This window comes from Copadichromis virginalis, linkage group LG23, assembly GCF_057382275.1.
Source record: "Copadichromis virginalis isolate Kocher_CV1m ecotype Utaka linkage group LG23, C_Virginalis_male_GT1.1, whole genome shotgun sequence".
Taxonomy (NCBI): Eukaryota; Metazoa; Chordata; class Actinopteri; order Cichliformes; family Cichlidae; genus Copadichromis; species Copadichromis virginalis.
Window position 1 is genome coordinate 39,589,153 of NC_140639.1, and position 21,434 is coordinate 39,610,586.

General features: G+C 41.0%; 2 protein-coding genes across 3 annotated transcripts; both read left to right on the forward strand.

Moving 5' to 3' along the window:
- Window positions 1–3,818: 3,818 nt before the first annotated feature.
- On the forward strand, window positions 3,819–15,566 carry LOC146681613 (metalloreductase STEAP3-like). Of its 2 annotated transcripts, none has more exons than XM_085447775.1 (6): window positions 3,819–3,888; window positions 4,611–4,872; window positions 6,964–7,230; window positions 7,357–7,884; window positions 8,725–8,889; window positions 13,699–15,566. In XM_085447775.1, the coding sequence occupies exons 2-6, from the start codon at window positions 4,651–4,653 to the stop codon at window positions 13,984–13,986; spliced, it is 1,470 nt and encodes a 489-aa protein (XP_085303901.1). In that variant the 5' UTR covers window positions 3,819–3,888; window positions 4,611–4,650; the 3' UTR covers window positions 13,987–15,566. The 2 variants fall into 2 exon arrangements, with proteins under 2 accessions (XP_085303901.1, XP_085303902.1); XM_085447776.1 differs by having other exon boundaries at window positions 4,645–4,872.
- A 1,711-nt stretch (window positions 15,567–17,277) lies between these two features.
- Window positions 17,278–20,573, forward strand: LOC146681614 (acyl-CoA-binding protein-like). The gene is made up of 4 exons (XM_085447777.1): window positions 17,278–17,369; window positions 17,665–17,782; window positions 19,979–20,041; window positions 20,142–20,573. The coding sequence occupies exons 1-4, from the start codon at window positions 17,364–17,366 to the stop codon at window positions 20,213–20,215; spliced, it is 261 nt and encodes an 86-aa protein (XP_085303903.1). The 5' UTR covers window positions 17,278–17,363; the 3' UTR covers window positions 20,216–20,573.
- The last annotated feature ends 861 nt before the right edge of the window (window positions 20,574–21,434 follow it).

Consider the following 21,434-nt stretch of genomic DNA (forward strand, 5'->3'; position numbering starts at 1 on the left):
TGTGTTTTGTAAATGAACACGAAGAGCAGTTAGCAGACTTGAAACTGAGCATACTATGTGCTCAAAACGTACCCCTGCATTGTATTCCTAACATAGCGTTCAACAAGACTAGCATGTAGTCACCAGGGCAGTGTTTATTGTGTTTTCCGGGGTGCTGTTCAGCTGTGTGCTGTTAATGTTTAGTTGTTTACAACGATCTACAATCTACATCTTAAATGTCAGACATTATAAACTGTCCTCACCCAGGAAACAACCCCTCATAATGTGTGCTGTTGTCTTCACCTTGAGTTGGGAGAGGACTTTACACCCTGGTATCCTAGAAAAATGACATTTCTAATGCTTTAATGTTGAAAAAAGCTACTTTAACCCAAACTATGATCTGTTTCTAACCTTTAGTTTAGGTTCCCACCTGTCATAGAATGAAGGGCGAGGTAGATCCTGGACTGGTTTCCAGTCTGTCACACGGCCGACCTAATAAAACAGAGTGGAAATCTGGGCATTAGTCAACCAATATGATTGTTAAGTTGGAGAACTTGTCGGGGTATTAACTGATTAACACTAAACTGTACAGAGTCGAATTTTGAGCTAACAGTGGCACAAAATGAAACGCTGAGAAATCACTGAAGTATAATCACTGTATTATACTGCGCCTGCTCATTTGCCATAACTGGCTCAGGAAGTGGGGCCTGGATAATGGGAACTGTTGAACTGGGAGTTGTTTAAATCTTATCTGCTTCAGCAAACCATGTAACATGTCAAAGTGGTCAATTCTTTATCCAGAGCAGCTCTTTAGTTATATTCTGCCCCCAGCATGTCTCCTACTGTTATTTATCCTGATGATTCACTGTTGTATCTTTCTTTGTTTCTTTCCCTGAAGCTCCACATAATCCAGTACAACCTTACTGCGGTTACATAATCATCCCCCATTTCCAAAGGCTCCAAATGAATTGAACAAACTAATATGAGCACTGTTTTAATGCTTGGATGAAAACCCTTTGCAGTCAATTGAATGCCTGACATGCAGAAGTCATGAACAAGACCAAATGCTGTGTTTCCCCCCTTGAGATGCTCTGCTGGGCCTTCACTTCAGCCTCCTTCAGCTGCTGCTTGTTTGTTGGTCTGAATTTAGCCTTATGAAATTTCCCCTAGTGGGACTAGTAAAGGTATATCAAATTCAGTTTTGTTTTTAATAATTGAACAGCATGTTCTATTGGATTGAGATCAGGTGTTTGATTTGGACACTGAGGAATATCCAATTTCTTTGCCCTTAACAATGTTGGGTTGCTTTGGCAGCATGTTTTCATCATGCATTTTTACTGTGAAATACTGTTTTCTCATCCCATCATTCCATCATTTTTCCAGAACCTGGCTGACTCTTTTAGATGTTTTTAAAATCTTATCTGGCCTTCCTGTTTCTGAGTGTACCAGTGATTTGCACCGTGCTATGAACTCTCTATAGTTCCATTCTTGAAGCATTGATTGAGTGTAGATTTTGACAGTGACAAAATTACCTCCACAAGTTTGTTATCAACTTGTTTCAACGATGCGAAGACGTTTTTCTTAACCATGTAAGCAAATCTCTGCTTTGATCTTCTAGGCCTATTGATTTAGGTTTCTTCCTGTTAAATGGGAGTTTCTTTTTACAATACAAAAGTGACTGATGCTGTGAGTTGGTGCTATATAAATAAAATTCAATTAAATTGAACAGACTGATGATTTGGCCACTCTTTGAATTTTGCCATTTCTGATAGGAGGATGTGTATGTATGTGTGGCGTTGATATTTATTTGGAACTCAAGTTGAGAGTTACAGTGAACAGCTACCAAATGAAAGTTCAGCTAATTGGGCACTGTAAGTAAAAATTTATGTAATTCACAAGGAGGTAAAGTAATACTCTTGCTAAATCCCTGAATTGAATATAAGTCTGCACTTAAATCACATCATGATTGCTTGATTTACGATCCACTGAAGTGGTGTGCAGACAATAAAATACAAAAATGTGTCATTGTCAATAAACCTATGAACATCATTGCATATATGGCACAAAAAGAAATGCATTTTTGGCTGGCCACTCCATTTCCTTGGCTCATGTGCAACCCTGCCCCTAAATGTATTATGTGAAAACTGGTACTGCACAAGAGTTTAAACACTGTTTATAGTAATTACCTGTTTTGCAATGTAACAAACCAGGTATTAAGAGCTTTTCGTGAAATAAAAATCATTATCCAACTTAAGTAATGTAACAATACTCATTTCTTCAGCACCAAAATATGCTTAAACTATCTAAAGCAGGGATGTCAAAACGATTTTACATCATGGGTCACATTTTGTTCTTTAGTGGGCCAAACCAGTGAAAGTCCCCTTTCTGTCAGTCTAAAGTTATTTAAATCCTCATTTAAAGCCAAATTAAAATAATAAGAAAAAACCTGCAATTTCAGAGTGACATAAATGTTTTACAGTTGATAGTGAAAAAACAGGAAGTTTTCTGTCATTTAGTTGTTTATCTCTTACATGATTAGTTGTTGTAGTATGAATAGCAATGGCAATGACAGAGGTCTATATCAGTGGAGAACGCTGTAAATAAAATACATTTTAAACTTATGAAATTACAGTTATATGTAGTCAAAAGTCCAAAGTCCATGCTCTCCTTCATATATTCCTAAGCCATTTAGTGGGCCAGCTTGGCGTCCTTGCTGGGCTGATTTTACATTTGACACCCCTAATCTGGTGTTTAAGTCTGACGTCATTAGCCGTGTCTGGGCCCAAACTCCGCTGCAGATCACACGATCACTGCGGCATTACTGAGAGTTTAAAACTGTCTAAATTCTTTCATCTGTAATAAAATGATCACCAGGTGTAACAATTAAGTTTAACATCCATTCATCCATGAAAACCAAATTTATGAAATTTAACAGAGTTAAAAGTTAGCAGGAAGTTAGCTTGCTAGTTTCCATCTAAATATAATATAGCATATTCTGACTGAGGAATTTCCAAAACAAATTAAGACGTACATCTCTGCTATCACTTCTGACATAAATGAAGACACGAAAGTAAACAGCAGTGACGTTTGTAAGGTTACTGAAGTTTGGCTAGCTGGTTTATAATAATGTGCTACGTGATTGCCAGTGACACAGCTATGTTAGCATAACAAACACTGAAGCTGGAGGATGAACGCCAACCTTCTTCCACTTGATAAAAGTTAATGTGAGGGTTCCCGAAGGTTAGGGGCAAATGCAATCGTATGGCAGGATGCTATAAACGGACCAAACTTCAGTTGGGAGAACAGCTGAGATAATGCATCCACAATATGAGAAAAGTGCGATCCCCCTTTGTTTTCAAACGGGTCTGTGCAAAGTATAACAAGATACAAGCACTAAAACATGTTAAAAACACAACAGCCTTATTAAATGCAGAGTAGTTTGTGCCCAGAAGCAGGATTCATCACATCATCACTTAAAGACCCCATAGCAGTAATCTGGGGGCACCAGAAGAATATATTGTATTCCAGTGGGGGTAGTGCCAGCCCATGCACACACACCCTCTGGACCCGCCCCTGTTAAGGATGATAAACTTTTCACTTGTCAAACGTCATAATTAAGAGAAAAACGCGTAAGTTTTCCTATTAATTATGGAAATGGAGTAACAGCCACTTTGTCTCTACTGTGTGCAGTGCTCATGCTTACTGTGGTGTTAACCCGCCCCTTTAAGTGCAGAAATCACACGTGTAATAAATATCATGGAGCCCGTTACGCTGCTTTATCTCGCTTACACACGTGGGGGCGTGGCTATATCGCCCGCGTCATCTTATCAGGAAGAAAGGCTCCAGTTTACAGAAAGCTCTGTGGAAGCGTGGAGCCTGAACACCTACACGCGAGTAAACAGTGTGCCTGTAAGTATTCACAGACGATGTATTATGTCAGACAAGCTGTTATTTTACCAAAATGCTCGTCTTCGTTTTGCCTGCGTTGGCTTGTGTAACTTTCTTCGGAGACAAAGTTTCCCCGAGTTGACTCAAGGGCATCAAGCAAAGTAGCTTTCTATCCTCTTTTCCGTTTTCATGCCAGAGTCTGTGCGGATTTCAGTCTGTTTAAGTTCTTATCGTTCTCCGAACCACTTTTAGCAAAAGATACACCATTAATCGAGACAGCCTCTGAAGTATTGGCTTTTTAAAATAAATTCGGCATGTATCACTGTGATCATTAGGTGATTATTAAAGTGCTTCAAAGTGTGTTTTCATATTTTTCTCGAATCCTTCCGCGTGAGATAATCCCATCAAACGTGTTTCAGTAAAGTTGAAATAATTAAAGTGAAAGCTTCCTGGGTTAAATGTTTGTGATTGTTTTGTTTTTAATTAATTTTTTTTTAGTCAGCGTGTCCAGGAGTAGCAGCAAAATTCGCAGTTGCTATATTTGGGCTGCCATAACATCCATTTACGCTATTATTGGACAGTAACTTTGCTTTGATAGTGCAGAGTTGTGGATCTAGGACATGCCAGCTGAGATTCACAGATAATGGGTATTAGACATCTGTGCTCTGCAAAGGTGCAGCTAGAAAGCTACCGTTAAATTCAACCTGTTGTAACTCTGTTATTAAGATTCGTGTTTGTTTTAGGTCTCATCTGCTGCTCTCTCTGCTGGTTTGTCAGTGCACTATGCCTGATGATATGGCGAGGCCTTTAATCCGAGAAAGAGCTGGGGGCTCCAGACACCTTGAAGCCTCCATGATGATGCCCAGCACCCTGTTGATTGGCATCCTGGGCACCGGCGACTTCTCCCGCTCTCTGGCCAGAAGGCTGGTGGCCTCCGGCTATCAGGTTGTGGTGGGCAGCCGAACCCCCGCGCGCTTCACGGCTCTGTTCCCCGAAGAGGCGGAGGTGACATATGCAGCGACACTGACACTCACGTTCACACTCACAGTGTAATTGGTGTTTTTGTTTCCGTCCCTCTGGTGGTAATTATACATTCCTTTGACTTTTCCCCCAGCAGTGATAATGGATGTTGTTGCTTTACCTCATAAACATAGCTACTAGATAATCTCAGTTGATTGAGAGAAGAAGATGAGAGGCAGTATGGGAGGAGCATACAGCAGTCAATCCATCAGCCTGCGCCACAATACATTTGCACCACAAGATGACTTCTTGTCAGCCCCTGATTAAGTTCCCATCTGCAGCTTGAATCATTTTTTAAGGTGTCTTCACCACAGGCATACAAATATGGATGAGGAACAGAGAGTGCTATTGTTATGTTTTTCACATGCTTACAATGGCTTCTATCAAATGCGTTCAAGTAATCCCTCTCAGCCAACAGCTTCAATTTAAGTCTTCTCTCAAGGCTCATTTTAACACAGTTGTCTTTACTCTTATGGGGTGTGAGCAGAAAGCCCCACTCAGCTGCTGTTAAAACCCCTCTGTTAGTGAAGGGCAGCCAATCAGAAAAAGGTTGGCTTAAATTGAGATGAAAGGCTGCACCAAGGTCCAATATCCCCTTATCATTTGTTTCGCTAATTTAGTGTTAGTGCCTCCTAGAATTCATGCTCAGTAATCAACCTGTCTTTTATAGGATCTGGAAGTTAGAGTTGGGCTATGTTGTAAACTTTATTGTTGCTCTGCCAAAAAATTGCTGACTAAAATCCATAAGATTGCTCGAGTTATGGTCTCATGTCAATGTTAGGTCTCACACACTATTTGACTAGATCCACTTCCACTACTGTCACCAGTGTGGAGCCTTTTACTAGTGTGTTTTCAGCTCAGTATAGGCACCTCGAAGCCACAGGGGGGGAAAAAAAAAAATCTAAGGGTCAATTCTTCTTTGGAGTCAAGCCATGTGATGAAAATGTGTAACAGCTGAATAACCTTTAACGTTGCCTTAAAAGCTCATGTATGAATATAGGGTCAGAAATAGCACTTGGGAATTTAAGTAAGACGTGTATGTAATTATATACTCCTTTGCCACATGGAGTGTTTAATACATGGTCAAAGCACACTTAAAAACCACACACATACATTCATCCTAGTAATGCTACACCCCCCCCTTCTTTAAGGACTTTCAAGGCTCTTCTTTGGATGTTGGCTACCTTTTCATCTGCTCACTGTCAAGGTGATCCCACACTGCTTCAATGATGTTGAGGTCTGGGGAGACACTCCATGATTGTCATAGACGTTATTGTTGCACTGCCAAAAACAGCACTGACTAAAATTACAGTAGATCCATTTAGCCATGGTCTCATGTCTCACCCAAACCGTGACACGAGACCATGACTGTTGTGTTCAATTGTATGTTCCTCTTTTCAAGCATTGTTTAGCACTGTGTTTGGGATCATTGCTGTCAAATGAAGTTGTTGCCATTCAGATGCTTTTTAAACTTCTTTAAATTCATAATGTCATCGATTTTGTCAAACCAGTGTCCAAAGAAAGGGTTTGATAGACATTCAGAAAATCTGGAGAACTCTTGCTTAAGACTGCTTTTAATAACTACAAGAAGGTCTGGTGAAGAGTTTTAAACAGAACTGTAATAGCATATATTATTACTGCCTGTTTATTCATTTGCAAGCTGCAAGAAAGGACTTCCTGGCTTATTTGAGTTTGAAATTCAAATAATCCCAATAAAGCTTTTTGGAGGTTTTTTTTTGGTTTTCTTTCATGGCGGTTTTCAGTAAACATAGTTTGTGGTTAATGGGAACTGTGCAAAGCATTCGACTGAGACTGACAGCGGTGAGCTACAGGGTTTTAATTCAAACATACAATTTATCTGTCGCGTTCAGAGGTATGTTTTTAGAGCCAAATATGTATTAGGGTCAAGGAGATGCTTAGTGTAAATACTGTAGGCAGAGGTCTATGCTATGCTACGTTTTACTAATATTTGACCAGGCTGTATTTAACAATACTAGGAAATCAACTAATGAAACAAGCTAAATATAAGGGAAAGTTTTGATATCGAGCGTGAACGTTTCTGTCTTTGTCCGTCAGGTGACCTCGCAGATGGAGGCTGCAAACCAAGCAGACTTGCTCTTTGTTGCCGTGTACCCTGAGCACCACTCTACATTGTTCCACCTGAAGCCAGCACTAGCTGGAAAGACTCTCGTGGATGTCAGCAACGGTTTGCAAATCAAGCAAGAAGGGCCTTCCAATGCCCAACAGCTGGCTGATCTATTTCCTGAGAGTTATGTGGTCAAGGGGTTTAATACCATATCAGCCTGGACGCTACAGGCAGGACCACGGGATGGGAGCCGACAGGTAGGGGACGTCATCACCACTCTAAGACTATTCGCATTCATGGAGGTCTGGTGGTATATGCGGTTTCAAATGAAATCGGTTTCTAGCCTCTAAACATGTTTGTCTTTATGTCGTCTTTTTCTCCAGGTTTTCCTCTGCAGTGACGATCAAAATGCCAAGAGCTCTGTGATGCAGCTTTGCCGCAGGATGGGCTTCATCCCTGTTGACATGGGCCTCCTCTCCTCTTCACTAGAGATCGAAAACCTCCCGCTGTATCTGTTTCCATCTTGGCGCACCCCCATCATCTGCGCTCTGGCCCTCTTTGTCTTCTTCTACCTGTATAACTCCGTCCGTGATGTCTTGCATCCCTATGTGACTGCGAAGAAGAACAATTTATACAAGTTGCCCATTGAGATTGTGAATATCACTTTCCCATGTGTCGCCTTGGTGATGTTATCACTGGTCTACCTGCCCGGTTTGATTGCCGCCTTCCTCCAGCTGTGGTGGGGCACCAAGTACAACCGCTTTCCTAACTGGCTGGACCATTGGTTGATCCAGAGGAAGCAGTTTGGACTGTGCAGCTTCCTGTGTGCAGTTCTACATGCGATTTATAGCCTGTGTCTTCCCATGAGGAAGTCCGCCCGCTTCCAGCTGATCAACAAGGCCTATGAACAGGTTGGATGAAGAAGAAGAAGAGAGGTGTCGGTTCAGACGTTCCATGAGTCTAACAAACAGGACAGAATAAATATAATATACATATATATACAGAATAAATATACATAGTCTGTAATTAAATTTTCCAACAAACGGATGTATTCTGGTAAACTTATATTTAATCTGTTAAAATACATAGCAGTGGGTGTGCGGTTTGTGGAAGCAACAATGTTCCCCCATCACATTTGAATACAATGACCAGGAAAGACGTCTCCCTTTGTGCTAGTCTCTAGCCAAATATGCCCAAGGCAGAGGAGAAGGGAACTCATAGGCATTTTGTGCTGAAGAGGGGACATTTAAATTTGTGTCTGCATCTTACATCAGGCCTACGCTTTATTGTTGGACGAGGAGTCCTCTTCACCAAAGAAATGAAAATGCAAAAGAAGTGACACCATCTGCATCTTAATAAGATGTAATCTTCCTCGTAACCTTAAGCTTCATCTCCTGAGCTAAAGTCAGGGCTCTAACACACGAAACATTCATAAACCTCCTTATTTATTTATAATAACAGATAGTCATTGATTACTCGGTTATTATCTGCCCAGGTAGGCTGGTTGCTCTGTTTGTGGCAAGTTACAAAGCGCCCCCTAATGGACAAACTATGCAACATCAGCAATCAGAACATGGTTGAAGGGTGTTTGTACCGTCTTATTAAGTGCTTTTCTTCAACACTTCTTTAGCACTTGAGAGTTAAAGGATCTGAAAAGGCAGTTGTCAGTTTCACATTTTTGTCATGCTCTTGAATATGTTGCTGTTACCCTTGCATTGACTGCATGTCTATCAATGTTGCTTGTTACGCAGGTGAATGCTGGCCACCCAGATTCGTGGGTTGGGGAGGAAGTTTGGAGGATGGAGCTGTACCTGTCCGTGGGCATCATGGCTCTCGGGCTGCTCTCTCTGCTGGCTGTCACCTCGCTGCCCTCAGTGGCCAACACTGTCAACTGGAGGGAGTTCACCTTCGTTCAGGTACGCACCCACACATACAGTGGGGCAAAAAAGTATTTAGTCAGCCACCGATTGTGCAAGTTCCCCCACTTAAAATGATGACAGAGGTCAGTAATTTGCACCAGAGGTACACTTCAACTGTGAGAGACAGAATGTGAAAAAAAAAATCCATGAATCCACATGGTAGGATTTGTAAAGAATTTATTCGTAAATTAGGGTGGAAAATAAGTATTTGGTCACCTCAAACAAGGAAAATCTCTGGCTCTCACTGACCTGTAACGTCTTCTGTAAGAAGCTTTTCTGTCCCCCACTCGTTACCTGTATGAATGGCACCTGTTTGAACTCACCATCTGTATAAAAGACACCTGTCCACAGCCTCAAACAGTCAGACTCCAAACTCCGCCATGGCCAAGACCAAAGAGCTTTCGAAGGACACCAGGAAAAGTATTGTAGACCTGCACCAGACTGGGAAGAGTGAATCTACAATAGGCAAGCAGCTTGGTGTGAAAAAATCAACTGTGGGAGCAATCATCAGAAAATGGAAGACATACAAGACCACTGATAATCTCCCTCGATCTGGGGCTCCACGCAAGATCTCATCCCGTGGGGTCAAAATGATCATGAGAACGGTGAGCAAAGATCCCAGAACCACACGGGGGGACCTGGTGAATGACCTGCAGAGAGCTGGGACCAAAGTAACAAAGGTCACCATCAGTAACACACTACAACGGCAGGGAATCAAATCCCGCAGTGCCAGACGTGTTCCGCTGCTGAAGCCAGTGCATGTCCAGGCCCGTCTGAAGTTTGCCAGAGAGCACATGGATGATACAGCAGAGGATTGGGAGAATGTCATGTGGTCAGATGAAACCAAAGTAGAACTTTTTGGTATAAACTCAACTCGTCGTGTTTGGAGGAAGAAGAATACTGAGTTGCATCCCAAGAACACCATACCTACTGTGAAGCATGGGGGTGGAAACATCATGCTATGGGGCTGTTTTTCTGCCAAGGGGACAGGACGACTGATCCGCGTTAAGGACAGAATGAATGGGGCCATGTATCGTGAGATTTTGAGCCAAAACCTCCTTCCATCAGTGAGAACTTTGAAGATGAAACGAGGCTGGGTCTTCCAACATGACAATGATCCAAAACACACCGCCCGGGCAACAAAGGAGTGGCTCCGTAAGAAGCATTTGAAAGTCCTGGAGTGGCCTAGCCAGTCTCCAGACCTCAACCCCATAGAAAATCTGTGGCGGGAGTTGAAAGTCCGTGTTGCTCGGCGACAGCCCCAAAACATCACTGCTCTCGAGAAGATCTGCATGGAGGAATGGGCCAAAATACCAGCTACTGTGTGTGCAAACCTGGTAAAGACCTATAGTAAACGTTTGACCTCTGTCATTGCCAACAAAGGTTATGTTACAAAGTATTGAGTTGTATTTTTGTTATTGACCAAATACTTATTTTCCACCCTGATTTACGAATAAATTCTTTACAAATCCTACCATGTGGATTCATGGATTTTTTTTTTTTTCACATTCTGTCTCTCACAGTTGAAGTGTACCTCTGGTGCAAATTACTGACCTCTGTCATCATTTTAGGTGGGGGAACTTGCACAATCGGTGGCTGACTAAATACTTTTTTGCCCCACTGTACTTCAGCCAGATACTTCATGCTAGCATGTGCTGTCAAATGGTTTTGTTCTCCGTGCTTGTAGGATGATGGTCAAAGACGTTGGAGACAGGCAGGACGTTTGAGTCGCACGCATACGAACAGACAGGCGTCACTCTGATGTGCAGACAGATGCACGCTGTGTCTCTTACACCACATAGTGAATGTGTGGCAGTAAGACACATATACAAACACTGACTCTTAGTGTTTGCAGTCCCGCAGCTGCCCCAGATTTGCTGTTAAACTTGTGCTGTGACAAAGCCGTTAGGAGGGTTGTGACTCAGTTTGTACGCACACTTCCTCCTCTCCTTAACCCCCCCCCCCCCCCCCAATGGCCTCCAGTTTTCCAGGACGTGAAGTCTGTTTGTGCCACTTTTCCCATTTCATCTTCCTTTAATTCGGTGGCCTTTAGATTAGTCACATGTCAACAGTTTGTGCGATTAAAGCACTTCTAGACTTGTTGTCAACAGCATGGGTGCACAATTAGTTTGTTTTTGTTTTTTTTCTCTCTCTCCTCTTTTTTTTTTTTTATAAATGCATAAACACTGTCAGAGCTAGCAACTGTCAAAGTATCCAGAACCCTGTTTTTGGGGTCTATTTTTAGTTTCTGCTTCAGTGTGGGCGCTCTTGGACAGTTAAGGAACCGTTGAGTGATCTAGGTGTTTAATTTATATAAATTATATAGTCAATTGTGGTGGCATTGAGTTGCTATATCAGTTCTCAGCTGGCTAATATTTTAGGTGCTTTAGATGTAAAGTACACTGAGTTCTCGGGTAGAGCAGAAAAATGCTATATGTAAACCAGTCCATTTATAAGTTGCTGCTGTTACCCAGGCATATGCAAATTGTTAAGCCCAATGTGTGACCCACCTGCCACTGGGACACTAACTTCAATATAAGAGCAGTAAATTTAGGTCATAGTAATGAGTCAGGCTAACCACCTCCTATTACCAGTTTAAATTCCCTTTTTTTAAATAAATAAATGTATGTAAATATGTAACCTGCCAAGGGATTGTAGATGCAAATTAGCTGTAAGATAACAGTGTTACAATGGATCATGGCAGCCTTTATGTTAATTTTGCACAAAAAAACAAACAAATAAACCTATGCGTAAGGAATTTTGACTTTCAGTCCCGATCAAAAGTTTAAGAGCACTTGAAAAATGGCAAAAAATTATATTTTGCATGGTTGAATCTCAACAAGGTTCCAAGTAGAGCTTCACATGCAACTAGAAGAAATGGGAGTGAGACAAAACATATTTTTGAGCATGCAATTTATTGAAAACATCTTTTGATCGGGACTGTTTGTTATTAATGTGGCTTGCCTGCAGTACCGTTACAGTCCACCAGGGCTGGCCACACTTTGGGAATCACTGTTTTAGGTGACACAAATGCAAATAAAATGTTCTGGGTTTAAAAATAATGTGTTTTTTATGGTTTAATTTTTAGTATGTGTGTTTGTGTGTTTAAGCACCGAATGAAGACCACCCTGACCTGCATGTTTCCATAAATTTGTCTTTGCTTTCAGCAGTGAGGATAAACTCAAGCAAACTTTGAAGTTTGCAGGACGTCACATGATATAAATAGAAAATTATTCATCTCTTGCCATTGCAACTCACTTGGTGTTTAATTCACCTCGAGCTGAGCTGACTACAGGAGCACTTGGAGAGCACTGTTTCTGTTGCTGAACCTGTGGAAGGATTCATAGCAGAAACCTGCAGCCGCCTTTGGCTGTTGGCTTTGGCTCTCTGACAACCCCCCACCCTCCCGTCTGCCCTTGCACGATGAGTTTTACGGTCAAAAACAGCCTCTAGTGTCAGCCTAACCCTTACTGCTACATGAGTCTTTGTTGCCGACCATCCCACCACTCTTTTTCTTTTACGTATTTGCTTTTGAATTGAATTAGATTTAAATTTCAGGGATATCCCTTGTAAAAAGTTTCAGCCTCAATAAATCTATTATGTTTTTTGCAACTAATTAGGTTCACTGGCAACAGGTCATCAACATGAGTGCGACTAAAAACAGCTTATTAGAAGTAAAGGTTGGCAGAGTGTCATTATTCTGCGAAGAAACTGCATCTACGAATTGTGAAACAAGAATAATTTAGAATAATATCCCTTAACATAAATTTATGAAGTCCTTGAATATCTCATCATCTACAGAGTCTCTGTATGTGAGGGACAAATCATTTATTAATGCCTGTGATCCTTTGGCCCTCGGGAGGCACTGCAATAAAACAGACACGTGTCTGTCATTGAAATGAATGCATGAGCTCAGAAACACTTTAAAGCTCTGTCAAACAAGGAGGAACTCGTATGTTAACATGATTCAGAAATGCTGCTGCTGTCTCAGGACCTAAGCTCTTTTATACAAAGCAGAACTACCCGGCTTTTTATCAGCACTCTGTTCAAAAGCCTGCATGACTGATGGTACGGCAGTGTTTCAGTGCCTATTTGATTGGCAGCTTGGACGTCTGTAAAGGCATCATGAATGCTGAAAGGTATATACCAGGGGTGCCCAATCCCGGTCCTCGAGAGCTACTATCCTGCAGCTTTTAGATGCATCCCTACTCCAACACAGCTGAATCAAATGGTTTGATCTCTTCAGCATGCCATCATGTTTGGCAAAGGCCTGATAACAAGCCATTCATTTGATTCAGGTGTGTGGGAACAAGGATGCATCTAAAAGCTGCAGGACGGTAGCTCTCGAGGACCGGGATTGGGCACCCCTGGTATATACTGTATATACCTTTAAAAGGTATATACTGTATATACCTTTAAAAGGTATACGCAAATGTTCAATTCAAGTTTATTTATATAGCACCAAATCACAACATTTGCTTCAAGGCGCTTTATATTAAGTAAGGTAAAGACCTGCAATAACAGAGAGAAAACACCAACAGTCAGACGACCACCATATAAATAAGCAGTTGGCAACATTGGGGAGGAAAAATTCGCCTTTGACAGGAAGAAACTTCCAGTAGAACCAGTAGAGTTCGATTAGAAAGTGTGCTAACTAAAATGTAGCTCATTTTTAAATCTATGATGGAAACAGCGATTTTTAATATTGCATTTTTTTTAATTGTCAACACAAGGAAGCTAAAAAAATTCAATCAGTGTTGTAAGATTTTATTAAAGGTATTATCCCCTTTATTCTGTCTCCTGCAGTCCACACTCGGCTACTGCGCCTTATCCATGGCTACCCTCCACACCCTCATCTTTGGCTGGAACCGCGCCTTCCTCTCGGCCCAGTACTACTTCTACATGCCTCCCACCTTCCTCCTGGTCCTCATTCTCCCCCTCGCGGTGCTGCTGGGCCGCGTGGCCCTCTTCCTGCCCTGCGTGGGCCACCGGCTCGGGCAGATCCGCCGCGGCTGGGAGAAGAGCCGGCACATCCGCTTCATCCTGCCAGATGACGACTGCTGCAACGGGCTGGAGAATGTCAGTAATGTGTGAGAAGCACCGTTTTCAGCAGCGTGCATAGAAAACCCAGACTCATGAATATAAAGCACATGGAGGATAAAAGATTTATACACTCTTTGAGCACTTTGGAGGATCATCTCTGGCCTTTTGAGGGGGTTCAGAGAGGATCCTCTTCAACAATTAGCTGGAAGACTCTTTGAGATTTTTAGAGCGGTGGTGCCACCTTTACTGCTCGATGCATTGGTAGTTAGACTACTTAGTTAACATTTAAAGTGTTTTATCGATCTCTTTTCTGTTAATCCAAAACTGAAGAGCAGTATTCATGCAATCAAAATAGCCTCTGTAACCTTACAGCTGATAGTCGAGCTTAAATGAGGTTTACTATGAGCATCAGAAGTGCGCTTGGCTTTCCTCACGCTGTCTGCATTCCTCTCTAGGAGCATTTGGTGCTGTACAGATCTGTTTCTATTTGAAGTCATTTGAAGGTTTTCTTTTCTAATTTCTCCTTTTCTTCCCTTGACAGTGATCAGCACTGTGTTAAAACTATTTGTTTTGGGAAAGGCATATCTCAAAGAAAAACTCCTTCCCAGAGTTGACACTATGTTTTGAATCCTCTCCTTTACAGAGAAACACTGCAACAGTAAAATATTAAACTATAATATTTAAACACTGAATATCATCATAATCACTATTTTTCACAATATTTGACACGAGTGTGTATGTTTGAATTAAGCCATTTTCTCAAACGGATCAGCCGCCTGCCTTGTCGTAACTTAGAGGTGCTAACTGCTCATTTTCCAGATCGATGCACGTAGATGCAGCATCCAGGCCAGCGAGATGCACGTCTGCTGCTGCCATCTCGCTCAGGGGAATCTCACCACGGCCTCTGACTTATTCAGATGTAAAATGTCAGATGTTTCTGCTGCTTTTTTTTTTCTCTCACTCTGATGAAGTAAACACCAACACAGGCAGTAATATTTCAGTTAAGAAGCTGTATTACAATATTTTACTGTCATTCACTGTTTTACTGTTTATCCAACTGGAACTGGATAAATCTAAATAAGAAATTATTTATTTAAGCTTACTTCATGTCAGGTGACAGTCCTGACACTAAACTAAGGTACAGCTAGCTTATATTGGGTAAGGTAAGAGGCCATAGTTTAAATGTAACCAAGCATCGTGTGACATTAATACTTGTTACACACCAAACTGATTGAAAATAGAACTCAGATTCATTTTAAGTGGATATATCTGCATGTAGAAAGAAATGCAATTTCAGGTGTATTGCTCTTTTAGGAAGCGTGGCACAAAATGAAGTCTTTCACATGTTCTAAATAATCTGTCATACGGAGAAGGCGGAGCGGAAATATAAAAACCGATTAAAAAGGAAGTTTTGACTCTTCAACCAACTTTTTCTTCATTAAAAAAAACTCCCAAAACAACACCTTTGTACATCAGCCCTACGTGCACTCTCATTTTTCTGCTCTTGCCAGAGATTTTCATTTATATGCTGGATGTGTTAAGTCTGTGTCTGTCATCGTGACAACATGATGATTTCAAGTGTTAATTTATAAAACATGGAATAAAGTTTTCTATGACAGAGCGAGCTTTCACATCTCTGGTGTTTGTCGTCGTTTTTGGAGTTCTTCAGATTAGATTAACTTCTGGATTCAAATAAACCATCTTCATGTTTTAAATATTACACTTAATGCCACCAAATCTACACACACACACACACACACACACACACACACACAGCCGAACATGTCATTTTGTGCTTGCTGCCATCTTGTGGTGACTTTTTCTATTGTCTTGCACGACTTGTCCTTTGGATTTTTTTCCCCCACTTCATGGCCTCCTCAGTCAACAGATCCCAGTCCAGTAGAGGATATTTGGGATGTAGTGGAAAGGGAGAGTCACATCATGAACAACCTGCTGACAGAGTAATGTTTTCAGCTCCTTGTTGAATCTGTGCCACAAAGAATCAAGCCAGTGCTGATGGCAACAGGGAGTCTAACCATGCAACAGCAAACTACCTAATAAAGTGGCCAGGTACTGAGTTTCTATGTGTGTTTATATGACAGGGACGGAAAGTGTGTTTACCTTACTCTGCCGTCATAACTAAAATATGCCTTTAAATCCACATTTCCTGCTGATGAAGCTGGACCACTACAACAGGGATGATCTGATATCCTCGTGTTGGTGTTGTTCCCAGACCATCATGAAAATGTTGTTCCAGGATCAACATTGCAAGTGACCAATCACATTGTTGTGACGTTATTCTTTTGCGCGCCAAGCCATTCGTGCATTTATGAAATTCCAATGTTGCAAGGACAATATCAATTCTGCTTACCGTTTATAAAAGGGTTATGGTTAGGGTCAGGGTCCGTTGATCGGTGGACAGAGGCGGTTTCACGCAGCTTAAGTAAAGTTTTTTGTTTTACGCCGGTTTTTCCCGAAGTCGCAAAAGTATGACGTCACAACATTCTGATTGGTCACTTGCAATGTTGATCCTGGAACAACATTTAGTATGATGATCTGGGAACAACACCAACACGAGGATATCAGATCGTGCGCTACAAGAGGTCTGTTCAGCAGGACTGACTGGAAGAAGCGCACATAGATTGATATCTGCGTGCTGCCCTCTTGTGGTGACTTTTTCTACTGTCACACAAAACCACTCCCTTGACATGTAACGATTAGATCTTTTGTAGGAACGTTTATAAGTATAATATATATAGGTTTGCTATAGTGGGTGTAAAATATCTCACAGATGTGGATAGATCGATCCAATTATAAGTATCAGTACAAGTATCGATACTGACACTGGTATTAGTATCTGATTGATATTTTGTTTCTATGCTTCAAGATCAGCATGTTGTCCACTGATATCTGTTAAAAAAATTGGTTATGGAAATTAAAAATACACGCCTCAAACACACACTATGAAATGACAATCAATACTTTGTTTTAATTGTCATGTCTACTTTAGTGCATCAGTGACAGATATGTTTACATTCCAGGTCACCAAGTTTCGAAACACATGATAAGCATAAAGGTGTGTTTTACCAACTAGTTATTGATGAAAGTAAAAATCACAGTGATCTAGTGGTCATTAAAATGTGCCTAGAATTAGCAAATTGATGACGATTAGTCTCATAAATCATGACTGTAAACTGCCTTTATAGGTTAAAAGTATCGGGATTGGTATCGGTACTGACAACAGTGACTGTATTTACTTGGTATCCAATCAATGTCAAACCCCCCTCCGCACCCCCTCCTAAGAAATCCCATAAACCCTCCCACTTCCTTTCTCTCAGCAAATCACAGCACAGCTGACACAACTGCAGCGAGTTGGACGAGCAGGCCTTTGAACAGGAGCAAAGGTGTGCCCCAGTTTCACCGCAGTCATGACTGTAAGTATGACCTCTTTAGTATTTAAAACTTTCCTGGAATCTTATCTAAAATATTAACATTGTTTCTAAGTGATTTCTCTGTAATGTTGACTTACGTATAAATCACAGGGACTGGAAAGAGGGGTTTTTTTGGTGGGGGGGCAGGAACCAGACCGTTTAGCTCGACAGGTTCTTGTAGTTGTAACGAGGTGTTAAGTTTAAACTCGTTCCTGGTTACTGAGACGAGCATTCAGGTGATAGTGAAGATGGGCGAGTGGATATGATCTGAGGATATGCTGTGACTTGTCCTAACCAGGACGCCTTTGACAAAGCGGTAGAGGAGGTGAAGGTTCTGAAGCAGAAACCAAACCAGCAAGAAATGGGCGATCTGTATGGCTTATATAAGCAAGCTACAGTCGGTGATATTAACACAGGTGAGTAGCGTGACTGTGGCGTGTGTGTGTTTGACATATGGAGCCACTAACTGCATGTGCGAAAGCGGAGACGGGTGGTACTGAGAAAAATCAGGTTTGACGAGTTCTGCGTGATTTGCTGAATAAGTTCCCACAAGTTTTTTTTTTTTAAACTTCTGATGTATATCCCAAACGATATATATATATTTTAAACCTCTGATACCTTAAAGGACTTATTATGCTGATGTTTTTTATTCTCCATCAGTGTTGTCACTGATATATATTATACATACATACATACATACATACATACATACATACATACATACATACATACACACACACATATGTATGTATCTATGTGTGTATATATATGTATTAGAGATGGCACGATACCACTTTTTTATGTCCGATATCATAAATTTGGATATCTGCCGATACCGATATGAATCCGATATAGTGTGTTTTTTAATCAATAAAACTGTTTTTTAATATCTTGCTGCATTTTGTATAAGTTCATACTCAAGTTTAAATAAACAACAACACTAACGCTATTCTGTTATACCTGTATGTAAAAAATACACTGCACCCAAAATATTTCATAGTTCAGCAAAACTGATGAATCTAATAAACTTAAACCTGCTCCATCCTTCCTATTCTGGTATTTCAAAGTGTACTTAGCAGAAATATTAAGCAACCTAACTTGCAAACTCCCAGCAAAAACCCCCCCCAAAAATAGGGAACCACCCCCCACCCTCCACCTCATGATGCTTAATCGAAGTCATCAACTTTAATTTGATGCAGTGTGAAAAAAAAATGCACAGAAATCAATTGTTTTTCAAGAATAATTAAATAGATTCAACATCTTTCTTCAACAAAATTGTGGACTTCTCAGATGGTATCTTCCCAAAGGAAAAAGTACTATAGCTTACTAGGGTACATTAGACTTAACAGTTACTATATACAGTAATGAACTTCTATACATTTTACATCAGATTAAAACTTTGGGTGTAAGATTCTGATAATTATTTATTAAAAGCTTGACATTTTAAATGAGAATAAGAAAGAAAAGTATGTCTTTGTGCCCCCTTTTCCCTGTTAATGCCCTATCGGCCCCCCTGGCTAAACTTTGCTAGATCCGCCCCTGCATAGCCGTCAGCTACGTAGAAAAAGATCCTGGTGTACAAAGTAATATTAAATAAATTCTAACAACAGCTTATCAAACTTAAACGTGCTGCTGCTGTTCAGCCGCTGGTTTCCTCTTTCTGGTGCAAAGTAGGCCAAAAACAAACAAGAGAAACGGGAGTAGTGACAGAAAAGCAGATCAGCTGATCATTAAGCAGTTTCATGATTGAAGTAGCAGCAGAAGAGGGAGGGAGAGAGAAGAGGCAGTCCCTTCACTTAAGCTCAATGTGGGAATGCTTTACAAACATTCAGAGATGAACTTACACACTTGCTTTACTTCTCTCTGGGATAACTTCCTCTGAGTTTGGTAGGGAGGCTCCAAATACACACAGTCGCTCTATCACGTGAGCATACTGCTGCGACGTGCTAAGGTTATGAGCCGAGTTACGCCATGTCGCAAGTTTTGTGAGGTGCTTTTTTGATATTTAATGGATCGGATTACATTTCTTATTTCTCTCCGATATCCGATCCAGTAATTTATGTCAGTATCTGACCCATACCGATACGTAATATCGGATCGGTCCATCTCTAATATGTATATATGTATATATATATATATATGTATGTATGTGTATATATATATATGTATGTATGTGTATATATATATATATATATGTGTGTATATATATGTGTATATATACATACCGTAGTGATCGATGTAGCGGTTCCGAATGACAGCAATATCAGGAAGAAGGAACACGAGAAGCTGGAGAAATACCAAGGGCTCAGAGAAGAGCTCGAGAGGATGTGGAGGGTGAAGGTAACGGTGGTCCCCGTGGTAATCGGAGCACTAGGTGCGGTGACTCCCAAGCTAGGCGAGTGGCTCCAGCAGATCCCGGGAACAACATCGGAGATCTCTGTCCAGAAGAGCGCAGTCCTGGGAACAGCTAAGATACTGCGCAGGACCCTCAAGCTCCCAGGCATCTGGTAGAGGACCCGAACTTGAAGGATAAACTGCCCGCAGGGGCGTGCTGGGTGTTTATATATGTGTGTATATATGTGACTAACTCACAGTTACTTTTATTTTCACAGAGCGTCCAGGGTTCCTTGACTTTACAGGAAAAGCAAAGTGGGATGCATGGAATGCAAGGAAAGGTCAGAGATATGAAGCCTTTGAAAACAAATCTCGGCAATGTCACATTTTTTGTGCAGTAACAAACTACTTTCTCCTTTGTGTCTGTTTCCTGATCGACAGGTCTGTCCAAAGAGGAAGCAATGGCCAAATATGTTGCTTTGGTGGAGGAACTCAAGGAGAAATATGGAATCTAGAGTCTGTGTGTGTCATCATTGTGTGCATTCAGATGATTGAAAGAGATAAGCCATCCTTACTGGAACCTTATTTGTTCATGTTGACAACAAAATGGGACTGGAAGTGCTCTGGTTTCTGTTTTATGAGTTCTACTGAACCAGTGAGTGGGCTTTGGTTAAATGCACGTAAACCGTCCTTTTTGGAGACCCCCCCCTGGTACCACTTCATACTAAACTAAACCAGCTAGTTCTAGCTTCATACTGAGGATAGACATGAATGCAGTATTGGGCTTCTTGCATCCTATCGAGACAGCAAATAAGTGTTTTGTAAAATGTCTGAAAAATAAAGATATAAAAATAAAAATTTGTTTCTGTTGTCTTCGGGAAACTCTTTCCTCGCCATCAGCCTTGCATGTTTGCCACAGATGGCTGATCTGTGTTCAGTCTGGCTTCGTCTAACAATCTCACCCCGAGCTTCCTTCAGCTCTGGAACACATCACGGGTGGTGGTGCTTAATCTCAGCTGACGTCTTGAGTCAGAGGGCAAGAAGGAAGCGCTCTTGTGTGGTTGAGGGCAGTAGATGTGTGGCTAAAGCAGCGGCCTGAGGTGCCACTTCTGCTCCATAGAATAAAACATACTACAATGTCAGCGTGGTTATCAAACTGAATTAGTTTAAAAAACTTGTATTTGAAAAGATAGCGCTGAGTGCTGTTATGGGAGCTGCAGGACATACTCAGGAGCTTCAGCTATGCTAATGACAAAATCAGGATGCCTTTAACTCGGTTTTGACAATTCCCTGTTTCTAATTTCCCATCTTTAAGAAATTGATCAAAATGTCACTAAAATAACTACAGCAATCAACATGGTAAATGGACTTGCTCTTATATACTGCTTTCTGCTTAAAGACCTTCATACAACATGTCATTCATCCACTCACACACATTCATACAGGCACTTTTTTGACATCTAAATGCTTCCTCACATTCATTCCTTATCGAGTCGTGGTCAATCAACAGTATGTTGCACTCTTGTGTAATACTCACTCTGTGCCACAAGATGGTGTTGTGACCAAAGTTATTATAGTTAACTAAACCTGAACTAAAAATAGGAATTAAAAGCGTTTGAGTTAAGTAAAATAAAACTGTAAAATTTATTTTTTAACAATGTAAAGTGAACTTAAAATATTTTTGAACTTGGAGCACTGAAATCAAAACTTCTGGGGGGAAATAGCCTTAGTTTT

Coding starts and splice junctions, on each gene's coding strand:
- LOC146681613 (XM_085447775.1), top strand. CDS start 4,651: ATGCCTGATGATATGGCGAGGCCTTTAATCCGAGAAAGAGCTGGGGGC. Junction 7,231..7,356: donor CACGGGATGGGAGCCGACAG/GTAGGGGACGTC, acceptor CTTTTTCTCCAG/GTTTTCCTCTGCAGTGACGA. Junction 8,890..13,698: donor GGGAGTTCACCTTCGTTCAG/GTACGCACCCAC, acceptor TGTCTCCTGCAG/TCCACACTCGGCTACTGCGC.
- LOC146681614 (XM_085447777.1), top strand. Junction 17,783..19,978: donor AGTCGGTGATATTAACACAG/GTGAGTAGCGTG, acceptor TTATTTTCACAG/AGCGTCCAGGGTTCCTTGAC. Junction 20,042..20,141: donor TGCATGGAATGCAAGGAAAG/GTCAGAGATATG, acceptor CCTGATCGACAG/GTCTGTCCAAAGAGGAAGCA.